The 18339-nt window shown below is 37.2% G+C and overlaps 2 protein-coding genes across 5 annotated transcripts in view; one reads left to right on the top strand and one right to left on the bottom strand.

The window, feature by feature from the left end:
• The window catches only part of LOC107098095, an 8094-nt gene extending 3023 nt beyond the window's left edge, over positions 1-5071 (top strand). The window contains exons 3-8 of the mRNA XM_015395556.1: positions 659-1186; positions 1263-1409; positions 1508-1591; positions 1671-1742; positions 3368-3457; positions 3546-5071. Of these exons, the coding sequence (XP_015251042.1) occupies positions 659-1186; positions 1263-1409; positions 1508-1591; positions 1671-1742; positions 3368-3457; positions 3546-4669 (2045 nt within the window). The 3' untranslated portion in view covers positions 4670-5071. The remainder of the gene's footprint in view (positions 1-658; positions 1187-1262; positions 1410-1507; positions 1592-1670; positions 1743-3367; positions 3458-3545) is intronic.
• Positions 5072-7888: 2817 nt separating this feature from the next.
• Positions 7889-18339, bottom strand: part of LOC107098094 (potassium channel subfamily T member 1-like) — a 106041-nt gene continuing 95590 nt past the window's right edge. For 2 of the 4 annotated variants that reach the window (XM_015395551.1, XM_015395553.1), the window contains 7 exons: positions 17905-17925; positions 17464-17761; positions 14732-14794; positions 14448-14498; positions 12845-12856; positions 11403-11487; positions 7889-9006 (listed from right to left, as the gene is read on the bottom strand). In XM_015395551.1, the coding sequence (XP_015251037.1) occupies positions 8886-9006; positions 11403-11487; positions 12845-12856; positions 14448-14498; positions 14732-14794; positions 17464-17761; positions 17905-17925 (651 nt within the window). In that variant the 3' untranslated portion in view covers positions 7889-8885. The remainder of the gene's footprint in view (positions 9007-11402; positions 11488-12844; positions 12857-14447; positions 14499-14731; positions 14795-17463; positions 17762-17904; positions 17926-18339) is intronic. The other 2 variants (XM_015395554.1, XM_015395555.1) reach the window with 2 other exon arrangements.

Genomic DNA, 18339 nt, shown 5'->3' with positions numbered 1-18339 from the left:
CAATGTCCAGGAATCAGTGACAAGGCTGAAGCTGCGCCGGGGCTGGATCTTTCAACAGGACAATGACCCTGAATCTACTAAGGCATTCATGCAGAGGAACAAGTACAACGTTCTGGAATGGCCATCTCAGTCCCCAGACCTGAATATTATTGAAAATCTGTGGTGTGACTTAAAGAGAGCTGTCCATGCTCGGAAACCATCAAACCTGAATGAATTAGAGGTGTTTTGTAAAGAGGAATGGTCCAAAATACCTCCAACCAGAATCCAGACTCCCATAGGAAGCGTTTAGAAGCTGTTATTTCTGCAAAAGGGGGATCTACTAAATATTGAGGTTTTTTTTTTTGATTGTGGTTCCCAAATTTATGCACATGCCTAATTTTGTTTAAACAATTATTGCACACTTCCTGTAAATGGTATAAACTTCATTTCACTTCTCAAATATCACTGTGTTTGTCTCCTATATGATATATTTAACTGATTTTTTTTATCCTAAGAACCAACGATTTATGAAGGAAAATCTTGGAAATTAACAAGGTTGCCCAAACTTTTGCAGACCACTGTAAAACCATAGAAGTTAATTGTTTTATTGAGCATAAAGTATTGGATTGTTTTCTACAGCAAATGAAACATACTTTTATGAAGTTTTCTCTCTACCTAGATTTCCTCCCTGGTTGTGAATCCATGTTTGTGAGTTTGAAGAATATTGGAGAAATCAACTCCACGGTTTTGCAAAGCGAACACCTTTCCACCATCACTGAGTTCCAAAGCCTAAACAGTGGCATAACAGGAATCGCTGCAAACGCCTTCAGCTCATTTTCAAATCTAAAAACTCTCAACTTGGATGGTAACAGCTTGACCAAAATCAACCAGAACTGGTTGGGAAACCCTGCTGCCCTCCATGAGCTGTCGCTTAATTGCAATCAGATTGAAGTTTTAAAGGAGTCGGACCTGAAGCGACTCACAAACCTTAAGAGTCTTAAGCTGAATGGAAACAGGATCCAAACCATCTATCCAGAGAGCTTCAGCTTCCAGAGTGTGATGGTTGATCTGGATTTATCTGAGAACAGGCTGACCCGGCTGCCCCTTCAGATGATGGCTTCTCTAAGGTCCCTAACCTCCATTAGCCTTCATGGGAATCCCTGGAACTGCTCTTGTGATGCCCAAGCCTTTATTGCCTCTCTGAAAGGTTTGTGACGTGTGACACAAGTAGCTCCAGGTTTTTTAAAAGTTTTTTACGACTAAAAGTTGTTCTCCGTTCTCAGAGTTGGACACATCTCATCTGGTGAATCCAGAGAGTATAACCTGTGCGACTCCTTCACAGCTGGAAGGTCGACCAATGTTGAAAGTGTCTGTATGTTTGACGCCTCCAACACCAGGAACTCTGCCCTGGAATATGACCACTCTAACCAGTACATCTGTCTTTTAGTTTTACTCCTTCGCATTTGATTCAGAGGGGAAACAAACACTTTCCATGAAAAATCTGTGTTGATCTCACTTTACTCTTTAGCCAAAACTCCAACACCGCGCCTGATTGAAAGGACAGAAAGGCCCTCCCCGGCTGACGCCACAGGAGGGACCCCTGCTCACACAGGTACATGTGGAGTTTCTCACCTTGTTTCTGTTTGTTTTAAACTTGCATGTTCTGCACCTTCATCTCTCGCTCTCTTCAGCGACATTTTTCTCCTCAGAGACCTCTTTACCAACCAAAGCGCCTGATGCCACATCGCAGTCTTCATCTGCCGGTACATCTGTGTTCCTGTCTCACTTCTTCATGGAAATTCTTTAAAGTTTTATAGCAAATCTTTTCTATTTTGACACTTGAAATGTGCAGTATAGTCAGATTTTGATCTTTGCAAGCTAATACTTTAGGCTTAATTTTAAAGCCTAGAATGGGAATCAAGAAACCTCTTTATTACATGTACTTTTTCTCAAAAGCCTCTTTGGCTGCACTGTTGTTGCTATTAAAACAAATACTTATAGAAAAATTAAGATTATATAATACGGACCTCTAACAGCAGAAAATGCAGAATATTTCCTGAATGTAAAGGTTATATATTAATGAACAGCACCATGCAGTTATGGTTAAACGATGTAGAAAACTTTACTACCTAAAGGATTTTTTTTTTTATAAACAACAAACAAATTAATTGGATAAGCATAATAAGTCAATATAAAACAATGCAGAAATATATCAAAGACTTGAGTTTTTTTATGGAGCCCCATTTTACATAAAATGCTTCATCTTTTTAGGGAGCCATTAATATGACCAGCTTATTTTGTTAAACCCCAGTTTGCTGTGATTTTAGCAGGTTAGTGTTGCTGGTCTCATCTTTGTCTCTAACACTCCATAGACTCTCAGATCTGTAGGTTTGTGACTCTTCCTGCAGGCCCTCTGACCTCGATTAAAAAATTAAATGCTAAATTGACTGGTATCTATGAAGATGACTTTGGGCCATTGAGCAACAGTTCCTTTTCTTTCTTGTCCAGGTCCTGTTTAACACACATAACGTGTCGTTAATAGCTCTAGTCTAGGAAATGTCTGTGGTGGTTCTGGTAGCATCAGCTCCAGCCACTCTCCACACCGTGAAGTAATTTATTTTATTTCACACCTCCTTCAGTTTATTGATAGAGGGTGTTGCTGACTGCCTGCTGGATCAGCCCATGGTTGTGTAGGCCTTGCATAAAAGTTTCTGTATTCAAAATGTTTTTATTCATCTTGGGCTTTATCTGAATTAATAGCTGCAAGCTAAAACTACGAGAGTTAACAGAAATAAACCTGCAATATTAAATAGTTTAGCAAATAAACCAGTGGATCTAAATAAATGAGGATATCATGGAAAAGTTTTTTTTCTCTGCAGTCCAGGTAAGTTTAACACAATATATTCATTTCATAGACTGTTTATAAGCATTTGTTTCTATGGTATATTTTGTACCTACACAGAAGGAAAACACTGCATTAGTTTTACAATACTGAGTCAGACCAGGGTTTTTATTTGATTTTTTTTAAGGAAGGTGGGCTTAATATAAAGAATGTTAATATATAAGAAGCACTTTTATGTATTTTACCTTTTTAAAAGAAGTAATTGGCAGAAAATCCAGAAAAGCATCCGTACTTTCATGCTATTTAATTCTCTTTTGATTGGTCACAATGTTTGTTGAAACCAAAATACATAAAGCCCTGTCAGAGGTGTCCTTGATTTCAAGCGTGGTACCAGCAGGTGGTGACAGAGGATTTTGTCTCACTTCCATAGCAAAAAAATAATATATATAAATATATATAAATCTGCTGATGTGAAAAAATTAATCCAAATCCTAGATGAGATTTGATCAATTCTAAGTTTTTTATGTCATTTTTGGTTTTTGGCAGGAAGAGTTACTGGTTTGTGGGATTCTACTCGGCCCTCAGGTCCACCTCCACCTTCCAACACTAATGTCTGTGCTCTTATCACTGTTATTGGTAATCTTACATTTTCTTTAAAATTTCAGTTCCTTTGAATTGAAATATTTCCTCTCATGTATTAAATGATCCTTCTGCTGTTGTGCAGCGGTCCTCTGTGTGCTGCTGCTTGTTGTGAGTTTCATGGCAGTCATGCACAGAAGAAATCGCAACCACAAAGCTGTAAGGCCTGGATGTCCACAAGAAGAAGAGAAGAAGCATGAAGGAGACGGTGTTTCTAATCAGGATCAATCTGCAAAAGGCTCTATGCAGGGATGCCAAGCAGAGCTTTGGAGAAGATCCTTCACTGGCATCAGAGCAAAATCAGCAAACGCCATCCTCCTCTCATCTCCTTTCTATGTGCCTGAGGACAAAATTACTTTCCAAACTGGGAACGAAGTTCCTTTGGAAGCTGCTGTTATAGAGACCGCAGTGTCCCAAAGTGGGGCAAGAAGGATGGGAGGACATAACCCAGAAATGTCTGAATCCATGGACTCAATAAAAGAAGGTGATGCGGGAAACATTTTTGAAAATCAGGAATGTTCTGATGTCAACATCGACATTATACCATACCTGAGTATCGGTACCGTGCAGAACAAACCAAGCCCTGATCAAGAGTGTGCAGGAGGTCCAGGTCCACAGAGGGGTAAATCCATCAGGAGGATCTCCACCTGGCCTCCCACTGCAGCTCAGTGGCAGGAGAGGTGCAAACGAAAAGAGGAAGAAGGGGAGGAAGATCAGTTTGCTGTTTGGAAACAAACTGTAGCAATGAAGCTCTCAGATAATATGAAGATCATGATGGAGGATCCAAGCGGCTCTGATCAGAGTGGAAAGGAGGAACAAACCAACATGAATTGGACACTTTCTGGGAGCTCTAACCCACATGAGAGTCCAGTGAGTGTGGTGGAGGTAGAAGGAATGACCCTGGATGCAGATCCTGTCAGTCAGGCCCCGATGGGTCCCAGTGAGGAGCAGAAGTCAGAGGAACACCCTGCACAGAGGAACAGCAGCAAGATGAAGCAGAAGCAGTCTGTGACCATCAGGCAGAGGGTGGAAAACAGAGCTGCTGCTGGGTCAATAGCGCCCTCTGGTGGCGCTTCTCCAGATGATGAAACTCTGCTTTCAGGGAATGAGTATGCCTTCATGGACCTGCTTCATGAGGTGGTTCAGAACAACGGCCGCTGGACAAGAGAGCGATGGAGACACATTCATGTTAACAAGCAGCGGCGGTAAAGCAAACTAAAGTATAATCTTTGTTTTTTCCCTTTGAATGACGATTTATTCTGTCTGGGGTCAGAATGCTTCCATTATAGAGATGATTTGTCTCACTGAGTATAGTCTGAAGTCAGTTTGATAGTAAGTTTAATCAAATAATTTCACTTTTAAATGTTATATTTGTGTCCTCAATAAATTTGCTCAATGATTGAGGGTAAAACTGAAAAAATGCCTTCTTAGATTGTATGAATGATTTCTTAGAAAATGTCAAATAAATTCATCAGCTGTTATCCAAACCTACTTTTTACTGAATGACATTTGTTTTGCTTAGAAACTATTGTCCATTTGATAAGACTGCATCATTATATATTTTGCAATTATAAAATTAAAATGTTATTCTATCGGTCAATGCTTGCTGTTGACAGGTCTGTATGTTTATTTTTTTTTGTCATTTCATTAAAGGAATATTGAAATAGCACCTGGAACAGAAAATGGATGGAAAGCTCAAAAAAGCTCCTCTAACAATGGGACTTGGATTCATTTCAATCCATCACACCTCCTAGTTATTAGTTTTGCCGTCAACATTTTATGTGTTTGCATGAGAGAGATGGAGAGTACAATGGAGGGATGGCAGATGGGGTCTTAAGATGTAAAGCCCACATATGTCTGTGTATTTAAAGTGTGTTGGTTTATCTTAAACTTATTTATTTAGCATCTATTGCCTCCATCAGTAAGTTTTATTCACCGTTTTCCTGTTGCGGTTATTTTATCACACCTTTTCCTTCTACTAAACTTTCTCTGAAGATGCACAGATTTTATGCTTTTTGTGACCATTTGCATCCCTTGCTCTTTTATTATTTTTATTGTGATGTAAATTCAACCCAATGTTATCATTTAGCTAACAGAAAGGTTAAGCAGTAATATTTCAAATGAAATATTTAAAGGCTACTCTAATATTTTCTTTGATGGAAGGAGAGGAATGCCCTCAGCAGACCTCAGAGTTGTGGTTATCAGAGTGATGTCAGGCTGTTGCTTCAGCTCTGATATGGCAGACAATGAAGGCCCTGCGTAGGATAGTGAGGGGAGCTGAGAAGGGTAAGGCTCTCAGCAGTCTCCTCACATCCTGTGTTAATTTATCAAATGGTTGTACTGTGACACCAAAAGCAGAACTACATAACTGCTATAGATTATATTTTGCTTAAGTTTATACATTATAAATTAGTTTGCTTATTTTGTTTAGAAATCTATTGAAGAATCGAGTCTAATAATCTCAATCGAAATTATTTTGTGGTTTCCTGTTGAAAATGACAACATAAACTGATTTTAAATAAAATTAACATTGACACCAAAGCTACTTATGCACTTGGATGGATTCAGATCCAATAAAAGCTTCTTCCAGTCAGAGTATTTGGCTGCATGCAGCATTTATTTGTCCGCATCTGTATGTGCACTTCTCATAAGAAATAGTACAAAATGGATAATCCCTTTTTTTTAACAATGATTCAAAAACAAAGTGGAGGTAAACTTATAACATTGGCTTTTCATAACATCAAGACAACATGCACATTCCATTCATATAAATACAGAGTATCAAATAATGGCTCCAACTTGCAAGCAGTTGATTGAGTTATGGGCTTTAAATGTGGCAACAGGACACAGCGTTTATGTCCTGCTAAAAGAAGGAAATGTTTCATTCTTGGCAAGCTTTTTATATCAAAACATGCTTTTAAGAGATAACATGCCCCATGTGTTGGTTAGCTTCTCACATCTGAAGACCCAGTGTGAAGTTTTTTTTTTTTTTTTTAGAACTGTCAGAGTTTGCAGTGAGGATCCTGGTACAGTAGGTGTTTCATAAGTCAATCTGTACACTGATATCATCCTCTATCACAGACACTCATTTACTGCCTGTAAACCATTGCTTCTTACTCTGCCAACATTTTTTTGGACCATTTGGAGAAAAGAAAATCTAAGCAATCCCTCATCTATTACTTCCAAGATCATTTAAGATGAGAAATAAAACAGCATACCCAAAATGAAAATCTGCAAACATCTGCAGCCTAAATCATGAATGAATGCATGATGAGTCTTTGCTTCGCAGATTCATATTTTCCATGTTCTACAGATTCAAATTAAAGGGTCAAGCTGTTAGGCCCCACATGTCGCCGCAGAGCTTAGTGCAAAAATAGTTCAAGTCCCTTTTCGCTTTTCATAGGAACAAAACCGTGTATACAGTTCATATTTACAGTGAATAAAACCAAGATACAGATGAAAAAAAATGGCTCAGGAATTAATACTGAAACGTACACAAAGTGAGGCCTTAACAATTCAAACCAAAGCACTTCATTTTATAAATACATCTGTAAAATAAATGAGAAGAGGTAAATTCTGGATGATGTTTTTAAATTCCTGTGCAAAACATCCTGCTGAGCAGAACTTAAAAGGCATTTTAATGTGTGCTATCCATTCGCTATCAAATTGACCCTGGCTGACATGTTTTTATCAAATCAGAACTCAAAAAGGCAAACAAATATAAAGAATAAACAAAGTTATTTATGATATTTCATGGCTACAGTTGTAATGTGATCTTTCTGTGTGGCTTACAGTGCTGGGAAAAAGTATTTGGCCCCTTTCAGACATCTTAATATACTAGAAAAAACAAACAGAGCAATAACTACACCGTTTAATAAATTCTCTAGATTGGTTGCTGTCTGACTTGTAGAATCAAGAATATATTTTAAGTAGGGTTGAAGTTTACAAACAGCAGCACAGATCTTTCTAACTTAATGTAAGAAAGGCTGAGAAAATCAGCCACTGGAGTGGGTGTTAAAGCTATTTCTATGGTTTCTGATCCCCAGCAGTGACAGTGCTGCAAGTATAACAAAAAGAAAAAAAACTGACAAATCCTGAGGATGAACCTACTTTTTCACAGCACTGCATCTGCTAAGCATTAACCATCAACTAGATCGATTAGCTTAGCAGAAATGTTACAAATATATGGTTAACACTAAATAGTGGAGCCTTTACACTAAACTAAGCAAACAGTTTGCTAATTTTAGAGCCACATTTAAGAGGCAGCAAATATATTTAAAAAAATTAAAGGAAAATGTTAATTTATCTTCAGGCATCCCATGGATTGAGAAAGAAAACAGATGGAATAAAAATATAAATTTTGAATTCAATTTGAAGATAATGCATTTAGTATTCAGAATAAGCTAATTTTAAATAAATACTTAGGGTCAAACTGCAGCTGGTGTTATAATCAAGACTTAGTTGATTTTAATACAGATCAGGTAACGTGAATCATATATTAACCTCTGTGAAAATACACAGCTATTTTCTACATGATCTTCCTTCTGCAAGTTTACTTTGTGCAAGGTAGCAGCATATGTAGCAAACAGGTCTGAAAATGATAAAAAAAAAAAGTCACACAAATTAATACATGACACGATAATAACAATATTTACAAATAAATAAGAGTAAACAACATGGCACAGAATGTGGAGCACACATGAATCCTAACAGGAGGATCACTTGATATTTCATTTTTTTGACCGAAGGGAAAAAATAAAGATGAAACAAATGCTAACTTGGCTAAGAAAGTTGCCCACTTGTGCAATCGCATACTGACAGTTAAAAATGTGCTTGTGAGGAAAAAAATGCCTGTTATAGTCCAAGAATAAATTGAAGGGTCATAATAACAGAAGAAAATCAGCTCTTTAAAAACAAAGCATGGTGTTTGATTTGTGTTTGAGGTGAAGGGGTAGTTTCAAAATATAAGCAGAACCAGGCGGAGAGGCAGTCAGCCTAAACATTGGCACAAGGGTAGCTTCTCCTCTGAGCTAAAACATTGATTGATGCAGTGATTCACTTTTATACACCTGCAAAGGAACCAACCTTAACCATTCAATTAGATCTAATAACGCTGCTGATCCCTGCTCTCAGACTCTGTGGAGGAAGCTGCTTTCACATTCTCTTTTGCCAGAGAGTTTAGTGAAGGGAATGTTTCTGACAGATCGGTGATTGTGTTGACTAGGCACTCTTCATGCATTCTCCTATATCAACTCTGTGGTTGGTCTCACAGGGCTGTTTTTATTTTTATTTTTTTTTAATGTGTTAAAACTCTGGTCTGAGGCTGAGAGACACCTAATGGACATTCACTTTGACCGCCGCCCATGTTAGACCTTCATCTGTGCAACTTATTCCCGCTCTGTTGGTAACTCGTGGAACAGATTATTTAAAGGTGAGTCTCATTTTTTGTCTCTGTGCCAAAGTCATGTTGGTTTTTGGTGTTTCGACTGTGTCCCATCTGTGAGTCCTCCGGCATGTGTGCCAGTGGGTCCGAGCGAATAATGTACCTGTAAGGACAAGATTCATGATAATTCATTAGCTGCTGTGCCAGTAATAAAAAAAGAGGCAGAGATGCAGAGAAACTGCAGCGTTTAAGCTCGACCAGCTGGTTGGAGACTAAAAGAAATATATTTCTCCATCCACTGAACACACAAAAACAGGGTTTGTTTTTTTTTTTTTCTTCAACTTTAAAGGTTCTCAAAACCAGTTGGACTATGATGTGTGGATGGCGCTGGCAGACATTAAGCCCACTCTACCCTACACACTTTTGTTCTGTTCTTATTAATAGTTTGGTGAAAAATTCGTTATTCAGTACGAATATAATAGTGGTGTAAAAATATTTCAGTTAATGATTTTATGCTTAACACATTTAATAGTTATTAAATATTGTTTTTAATATAGCATAAGAGTTAAAATAACAACAACGAAACATTCCTTTGTCCATATTTTGAAGTACCTTCTATGGGTTTGCAAAGGAGCCGGGACAGAAGCTAACGCCTTTAGGTCAGCGGGCTATAGGGGGAAAAGCTCGGGAACCTCTGGTCTAAATAGTTTCATTTCGCTCTAACTTTAGTCCATTCTTCATGCTTTTCAGAAAAAAAATTTCTTTTTTCAGAGCTCCCAAGAATACAAACTTATGCCATGTATTTCTTACTATTAAGGTCGGCACTTTCAGACCAAATCTAACTTTAACATTTTTCAATCTGCTTTCATTTTAACAGAATAAAAGCTGGTCACGTTGGTGTTTTTCTTTATATCCTTAACTTGTTACTGCGCTGTAGTAATATAAGATTTCATTTTCACAGAAGATCTCTTTAAACCAGATGCTGTTTGTATCTCTCTGTGGTGTTGAATATTAAAGAGCTAAAAGTCTGAGGTTCAAGGAGGTCAAATCTCTTTCAATACACTAAAAAAATACATTTTAATCACGTGAAGCTGATCTGATATTCTTATGTGTTCTATTTTACATGTGATAAATATAATAAATGCCTCATTTTTTCCTACACAGTGTTTGCATTTTTTTGAACTTTACAGAACTCACTACAGGACCTCCTTTATTTTTATTTCTATTAGTTTAATTGCTAAGCATGACTAAACTTGATATTAAATATCCACCTATCAAATTAGGTTAGGTAGATATGATGATAGGATGATCTTAACTTAGAAAAATAACATTTAAACAGGATATAATCCAAAACCAGCAGGTTATAGATAATACAAAAAATAAATACACATTGAATATAAACTACTACATCTATTGCTTCATTTTTAACTTGCATTTTAACCTGAATCAACTAGTAAATCATATTTTTTGTGTGTGTATGGATATAAAAAACACATTTTAATGCTGAATATCAGATCATATTTAAAGGCAAAGCATAGTTGAAGAGGCACGTTTTAAGTTAGAGATTATGTACAATGCACAGAAATTTAAGACATCTTTGTGTAAATTCCAGTATATGGCAACAACCACAGTTGCTAGCTGCTTTTTACACTAGTGTTTACCACTTTAGGGAAAATAATCCAATAACTGCCTAAAAGCAGATCATTAATTAAGGTGTCAAACAGAATAAATCTAAACATACCATTTTAAATAAACAAGCTTTGCTTCATGTTGAAAAAGTCTGCTCTGGTCAATGCACAGAAAACTTTAACTGCAAAGCGAAATGCATAGTTTAATTCATTTTTTATGTTTTTTCAAATATAATCCATGGATTTAACTAAAACTAAAAACTAAAAATAAAAAATGAAAAGCGCTTTGTTTGGTTCGGACCCAAAGCACTTTTTTTTTGTTCATTTAGTTTGGTTTGCATTCAAATTGTACATTGGCAAGAGGACGTAGACCAAAGCCATGGGTGTGACAAGCTTCACTCTCATTGGACAGAAACAGCAGGGCGGGGAAGGGCACAGACATATTTATGGGAGATCTTTATGCAGCTTTGTGCTGTTGTCAGAGCAGCTCATTCAATGGAGATTTAGACATTTTTATTAAAAATTTTGGAATGGCATTTTGCGAGGCAGGAGATCCACTGCAACAGACATTGGATCAGGTATGATTTGGATACCACGTTCACTGCTATGTAGGACTGCTAAAGAGAAGCATAATTGCTGTAGTTACAGTCCATTTAGAAGCAGATTGAGAGCACCAAAAATAATTATTAAATTAAAGGTTTGCTAAGTCAATCCAAACCTTCACAAAAGGTCCGGACCTAAGGAGGACACAAACCTGTTTTAAGTAGACCAGTAGGAATACATCCTTAGGAAAAACAAAAATATTCTAGAATGAATGTTTAATTTTTCTGAATCCTAAAGATTTGAGTTTTAAACAGAAGAAGCTGATGACTCCTGCATCAAACAGTAGAGGATCAATTAAAGACTGCTTAAAAAGAAGACCAGGCCTTACACAATGTCATGGAGCTCCAGCATGGTGTCAGGAGGTGGATTGATGAGGACGTAGGACAGCGTGTTCTGGTGGTCGTTCATCTCGTCTAGAAAAAGTGACAGAGGAGACCGTTAGAGCCGCTCTGGAGCCCTCCCTCGTCCACGTCCATTAAACCACAAATCAGCCAAAATATGGGGCCTCTAACCTCAGAAAGCAAAACATTCCCATATTTAAAATCTAAGTTACGTTTTCAAACAATGTAAAGGAAAAAACTGGACTTGAGTTTAACATTTGAATGACATATTTCATTTTTTTTTTAAATATATATGTTTGCAAAGAACATGCACCATAATTGTTACCCTCAATGAAATTAATTTATTCCCAGTCAGTAAAACATTAATTCCATGAGGTAATAATTATAGAACTGATCTTAAAGTTTGGAATATGAGCTCAGTTTTTTTTTTCCTGTTATTTTGTAATTCCACCTACATTAAAATCTACATGTAAAAAACATGATTTATTTGTGTATTTTGTGCTTTGCATTGATAATTATTTATGCTTGACTGTGGAAAACTTAAAGAGTAAATATACATTTAAAATTTTGAAAGTTGGTTACAAAACAGTTTTAATTGTTTTATTATTTGAAACACGGCATTTAAAGCATCCAGTAAATTATAATAATAAAAAAAATAATACATCAAACACATTTAAAAGGAAAGCACAATGATTTCTAAGGTTGGCAACTTTCATGTCTTAATAAAGTCTGTTGTGAGGTTGCTCGTTTCAGACTCACTATGTTACTATGCTATGAAGGGTGCAAACTGCAGAATGCATCCTAAATTTAATTGCACTCACTTTATCCTGTTGTAAAACAAGTCAGTATGATGGTTTGGGCATGTTCTGCCCAGACCTTATGTTGTGCTCTCTTGAATTAAAATTCAGTTTTTCATGCTTATAATAAGTTGCTCTAAAAATGACCAATAAACCATAAATGTGTAGATATGAGATAATATCTAAATGCATGACAACAAACAGAACCATAGGGGGAAAAAAAAGATAAAAAAAAAAAACTAAAATACCTAAACCTCTTCCTAATTGGTAAGATTCATATTTTTGAAAAACTGAAATAATATTTTTGCAATCACAATAATGTTCAATCTACTCTTTGAAGCAATAGTGTGATATTTGTAAAGTGTTTTAATCATTATCATCTCTATTTCAAAACATTGATTTCTTTTATATATAATAATAAAGTTCAACAGATAAAAATCTTTGAAGTTTAACTTAACAGCCTCATTAATCAGTCATAGAGATCTAATTTAATTTCCTGATATTACTCAGTAGCTATATCAGTGCATGTTGTATTTAGCTATGGTGTTGTGTGCTCTCTGGCTGTGCTTCCTACTGCATCTAGTGACAGGCGGAGGAAGGAAAAGGAGGGGGTGTGTGTCTCCATCACCCACCTGCTTGTGGCCCTTTACAAAGCCAGGCGGTGTGGGAAAGAGAGAAGGGCTAACCGTTACTGGCAGGCCACCCTGTGGAACAAAGGGGAGGCCCACATGCTGCCCGCTGACCCGCACAGAACCACCATGCCCAGCTTCAGAACGGCGCCGACATGCAGACAGCGTCCGCAACAAATGGGGAAACCCCTCCATCCCATCCCCTTCACACCGGAGCTGCAGGCTGGTAGGGCCATGCCACAGGACAGCACACTCAGCCTCCCCGACACCCCCCCGCTGCCGCCCCCACCTCCCCCACAGCCCAAGAGGTGACATGTCACAGACCCACAGACACAGAGGACATGCTCCAGCATCCGTCAGACCGGACCAAACGCAGAGCGACTGAAACCAAACGGAGAGTGAAGCAGAACACATCGGGAGTGTGAGAGTGGAAGAGATCAACCTGCAGGGTCAAAGTTTAATCCCTTCACTGAGTTTCTGCTCTAATCCTTACTTTATCACACAGTCCTCAGAGTATAGGGATTATACCAAGGCCACAAACAGTACTGCTGATAAATTAATGCTGTAATTTCAGACAAAAAGGCCTGTGTTCTGTACTGATGGTTTACCAATCGACGTACTGGACGTTCATGCAGTAGATTTTTATAGTCTCTTAACAGATAATCAACAATCTTTACTTTTGTTCTACAGAGAGACTTTCCCCTTTATAATTCAAGTCTCTGCAGTAGTGGCACCATTAGTCTTGAAGTAGCAACAAAGGGATTAATAACTGCTACTGATGTTCACAATGGCTTCAAAAAATATTCCTGCCTCTTCATTATTCCATTACAAGTGCATGCTGTACTGTTTTATATTTATAATTTTTTTAAAGCATACATGAGTTATTAAGCATGCACAAACACATTTCATTGATTCTCACATTTACTTTGCGCATATGCTATTACAGCGCTATTAGGCATTGTAATAGCCTAAAAGCGATTTATTTATGCACTGTGAAAGAACGGATGAAGGCAAAATATAATTTCTAAGAAATGAAGGTTATAAATGTTGTTTAAATTCCCCGTGAGGCTCAGTTCAGGCTTCAGATGGAGAAGAGGAAGCGTTTCTCTCCGTCACGCTTTACAGTTTCAAGCAGACCTTTTGATATGTCAGGCAAACACACCTGCTGTAGCAAAGCCTTAACAAGCTTTAAAGTCTCTTTCTTTTTGAGCCTGGCTATAAAGACCATGGTATAAATCTACGATACACTCTGAGGTCCACTGCCGTTTGGAGATAAAGGGACGCTATAATGTAATTCAAGATTAAGATCAAAAGAAATTTGGAGTCTGAGTCTAAGCTTCCATCCACAGACATAATGCACTCCACTCCACTCTTTAAGCCATACTCTGATGCCCTGCGGGAATCTAGCCATTTGGGACGTCACCTCACAGGGACACAATGCAGCAAAGGCCAGATAGACAGAGACAGAAAGTGAGACAGGAGAGTAAGAATTTGGCTGCTGATCTACCGCTCATTCTGGCAGGAAACACACATGGAGAGAAACACCCACACGCCCCACACCCACACTCATGCAGAGGAGTTGCAGTACTGTGATCAACCAGCTAACCTGACGGCCTTGTCCCCTCTGTATACGGCTGCTCTGAAATATCCTGCAACTCTAAGCAACGGCATTCACTGTTAACTTCAAACTCCTTTTTTTTTTATAATAACCTGTAAATTGTTTATGTATCAGAATCAAAATGACTACAAACTAGTTCTGTATAATCTTGAATCAATTCAAATCGCTAAGCTTTACTGGATGCTGGTAAAAAGGAAATCAAATTCTTTCTCCACTTTAGACATAAGCACTGACATTTTGTAGATGTATGGGTTATAAATGACATAGTTTACCTTGCAAATATCCTAGATTTACTCGATTCATGACATCGCTCGCAGTGAGATTAGAAACATCCTCTACAAGCCACAAAGGGGGGAGACAGAGGAGTCAGAGAAAGACGGAGAAAAAACAAAAGGAAGAAGTAATCAAAAGATCAGGCAGGCAGTGAAACCTTTCTTTTTATGACAGGTGAGAGCAAAGCAAAGAAGCCATGCATTGCTGTGTGTGCACGGAAACAACAACAGATGATTTGTTTGGGATTTTATGCATGTTGTCATCCTGCAGCAAATGTGCACAAACAATGTTAAAATGCTAGAGTTTTGTGATCATTCTTGTGCAATGTGCTTTTTGATTAAATTCCAGCAATCAGTCTTTTTGAGTAAATATAAATATCAACTGTCCTAGAAAAAGCTTCAGGATATTTGGTTGTTTGCATTCTTCAGTTATAGTTTGATATGATAGTTTAGCAGAATTTGGAACCATAGGGACATTACTATAACTGGATGCCTCTTCATAATTAATAAAAAGACTAGATGCACATGACCAGCCATGCTTTCTATATATGTCTGGGCTACAAGACAGGAGACCATTTCTAGACACTATGTTCTCTCAAATAAACCCAATCCTCACATTAAAATACGGCAGTAGAAGCATCCTGATGCAAGGCTATTTTTCTTTAACTTTTTTTCCGAAACCAGACTTTTTCATAAAGTTAATGTAATCTGTAACAATTTTACGTATCATTCAGTTTTATCTGAAGGCTTCAGGGGAAAGCTAAATGCCTGATTTATTCATTTATTTATTTTTACTATTGGCATCTATCTCAGAAAGATGCTGACAGTCTAACCAAAAATGACTGAATGCTGAAATCTTTCTTTACCATCAGAAAAAACTGACATTTTAAGAGGAAAGTGAGTATTTATTATCGCTTTATTCACGTTGAACACAGAAGTTTATGGGTAAAACCCATCTGGGGTGCGATTCCGTTGCTTTTAAACATGAAGCTGAAAAAAGAAAATTAATGAAACTGAGCAGAGGAGAAATCAGGTCAAATGCAGCGCACTCAATGTTTAATGCGCCTGCACCGTCATGCATTTTATGATCATGTTTGTATGATTACGTGTGTGAAGGATGACTTGGATGATTTTAAAGAGGGTTACCATGATGATGCAATTTTCTGAAGAACCATGTTACATCTTGATATTCATTATATTCAATATGAAGAGAAATGGATGCGTTTAAAAAAGGGGCTGAAGCACAGATTGGAGTTTTAAACACAGCTGATTGCACAACAGAATAATTTAACTGGTTGAGTTGAGCCTCAGTGGGCAAATGTTCTTTTCTACCTTGGAAACTGTTTGAATCTTAAAGATTTGAACCTTAAAGATATGTTTAAACCTAAAAGTTTTCTAGTTTTAGTTTTAATGTTATTAAGGTAAGTAGTTGGACCTGCTTGTTTGATTGAAGTAGGTAAGAAACATTTTAAGTAGTATGAACAAGAACAGAGACGAGTAGAGTCACTAAAACCATTTAAACAGAATAGGGGTCTCATGAAAAACTATCCTTGTATTCTTTTTTTTTTTTAGCAAAATTAATCTAGTGCCTTACAAGATAAACAGATGTGGAAAGAAAATATTTTTCTAATGGAAGCAGGTGTTGTCGGCAAAGTTCTAGCTGGCAAAATTAACCTAATGGCTTTCTAACAAGCAATATGAAAACAAATTGAATTGGGAATAATTAAAATGTTTCTTATTTTAGTGTGTGTCCTGACTTATTAAAAAATTTGAATTTTAGAGGATTTTCATAGAAAATCCTGTCTGGGTAGTTTTACTTTTGAGTCAATTTATATAGATGTAGATTTTAAAAAAAGCCTGTTGGGTGATTTTTGCATAGTTTGATTTACAGAGAGTTTATTTGAGAGTTTAGTAGTTGTGTAAATATGTGACAACATGTGATTCAGCCGCTGTAATGTTTTGCAGATATTTTTGACTCCTTTGGTCAAACTAATGGATACAGGTTGACTGGTGTGTAAAATCTGGATATGTTATAGAGTAGAATAAATTATAAGCTATATAACTGTATCTCCCCACACCATTGAAATTGAAGGGTTACAGAAAAGCATTAGGTTAGCACTGGAATCAGTTTGCTGATAACAAACACCACTTTGGTTTTCTACAAACGAAAAATCAGTTCTCTGTGGGCTTAAATGAGTCACACTGATTATCTGGATGAGAGTTAGTTGGAGATTTAAAAAATGCATATCAAAAATCAGGTAAAAATAATCTAAAATCCAGCAATCTCTGGAAAAGTCTTAAAGTTAGTCCTACAATGAAATAGTTTCTAAGTTTGCATTAGTGAGCTGTAATTTTCAGATAATTAAAATCATGTAAAACAAGTTAACAAGTCTTTTCTGTTACTCTTTTTTTTCTAGCGCCTGAATTTGTCCCTTCATCTTGGTAAAGTTTGCTCACTGAGTTTAAAGTCAACCAACTATATTATGTCTGCTCCAAAACTGCAATTTAAAATCAAAATGTGTTCTGAGCTACGACTCCAATCTGCTAACATTCACAGCTGCATCAACAGATTCTGGATACATTCAATGATTTGAATGAAGGAAAGATAAACACAAACAGCTTTATCAGGTTCCGTCAACATTAACTCTCAATTTTGATGAATGTTATCACAACTACACAATTGTGAAGTGATTTTTAGTGTTAGTCATCTTGTTGTGAGCTGTTGCACTCACCGTATCCCACAACTGGAAGCCCTAGATGCTTCATGCGGTTTTTGACCAGCTCGGACAGCTCCTGCCTCTCAGAGCGCCGATACAGATTGAGTCTCTGCTGCGAAATGCGCTCTGCTCTGCTCGGCGGTTTGGTGCTCTTCCTGCTCAGCCGTCGAGCCCACTGCATGCTCTTTTTCCTCAGCAGCGGATGCTCTGATTGGTCACTGGTGGTGGAGTTTCTGTGAGCTGTCTTCTCTTTCCAGGACTCTCCTCGGTCCCGGTGCTCCTCTCCATGCTCTGCGTTGATGGACACCTGAGACTGTAGTAGCAGAGAGGAGATACCTTTCAATGTGACTTTGAAAGCAATACCAGGCTGTCTTTCAAAGTTTTTAGGTGGTAATATATCTTTAATGTTTTCTCTGCCTTCTACAAACCAACTGGATAATCAGACCATAGACTTACCTGTGCATTACTGTCCTTCCTCTGTAAGAGAAGGACATCCAAACAAAGAAAACGTAATGTAAGATGAAGCATTCAAAGCAAATTAAATCATTCAAAGCTTAAAAATATGCTCAATGAATAGTAAATATAGCATATTTACTATTTGATGCTGAGCCACAGGAAATTAACAAAAGCTTGATAAATTTAACTCAAAACTGCTTCGCAAAAATAATCTACAACTCAATCATTTTATCCTTTTATTCATTTATATTTTTGGTACATGACTTTATTCCTAACCCACCCAGAGGTAAGTTTCATATTCATGTTGACATTTGGTATTTTAAGTAAATTTCTATATTTTACTCAAAGCCTATGGTAAGGAAATGTGATTTATGATTAGGAAGGAAGGAAGGAAGGAAGGAAGGAAGGAAGGAAGGAAGGAAGGAAGGAAGGAAG

Source organism: Cyprinodon variegatus, unplaced genomic scaffold (genome assembly GCF_000732505.1).
Source record: "Cyprinodon variegatus isolate N-32 unplaced genomic scaffold, C_variegatus-1.0 Scaffold746, whole genome shotgun sequence".
NCBI lineage: Eukaryota > Metazoa > Chordata > Actinopteri > Cyprinodontiformes > Cyprinodontidae > Cyprinodon > Cyprinodon variegatus.
Note: the sequence above shows the minus strand (reverse complement) of the source record. Positions and strands in the feature narration are given on the sequence as shown.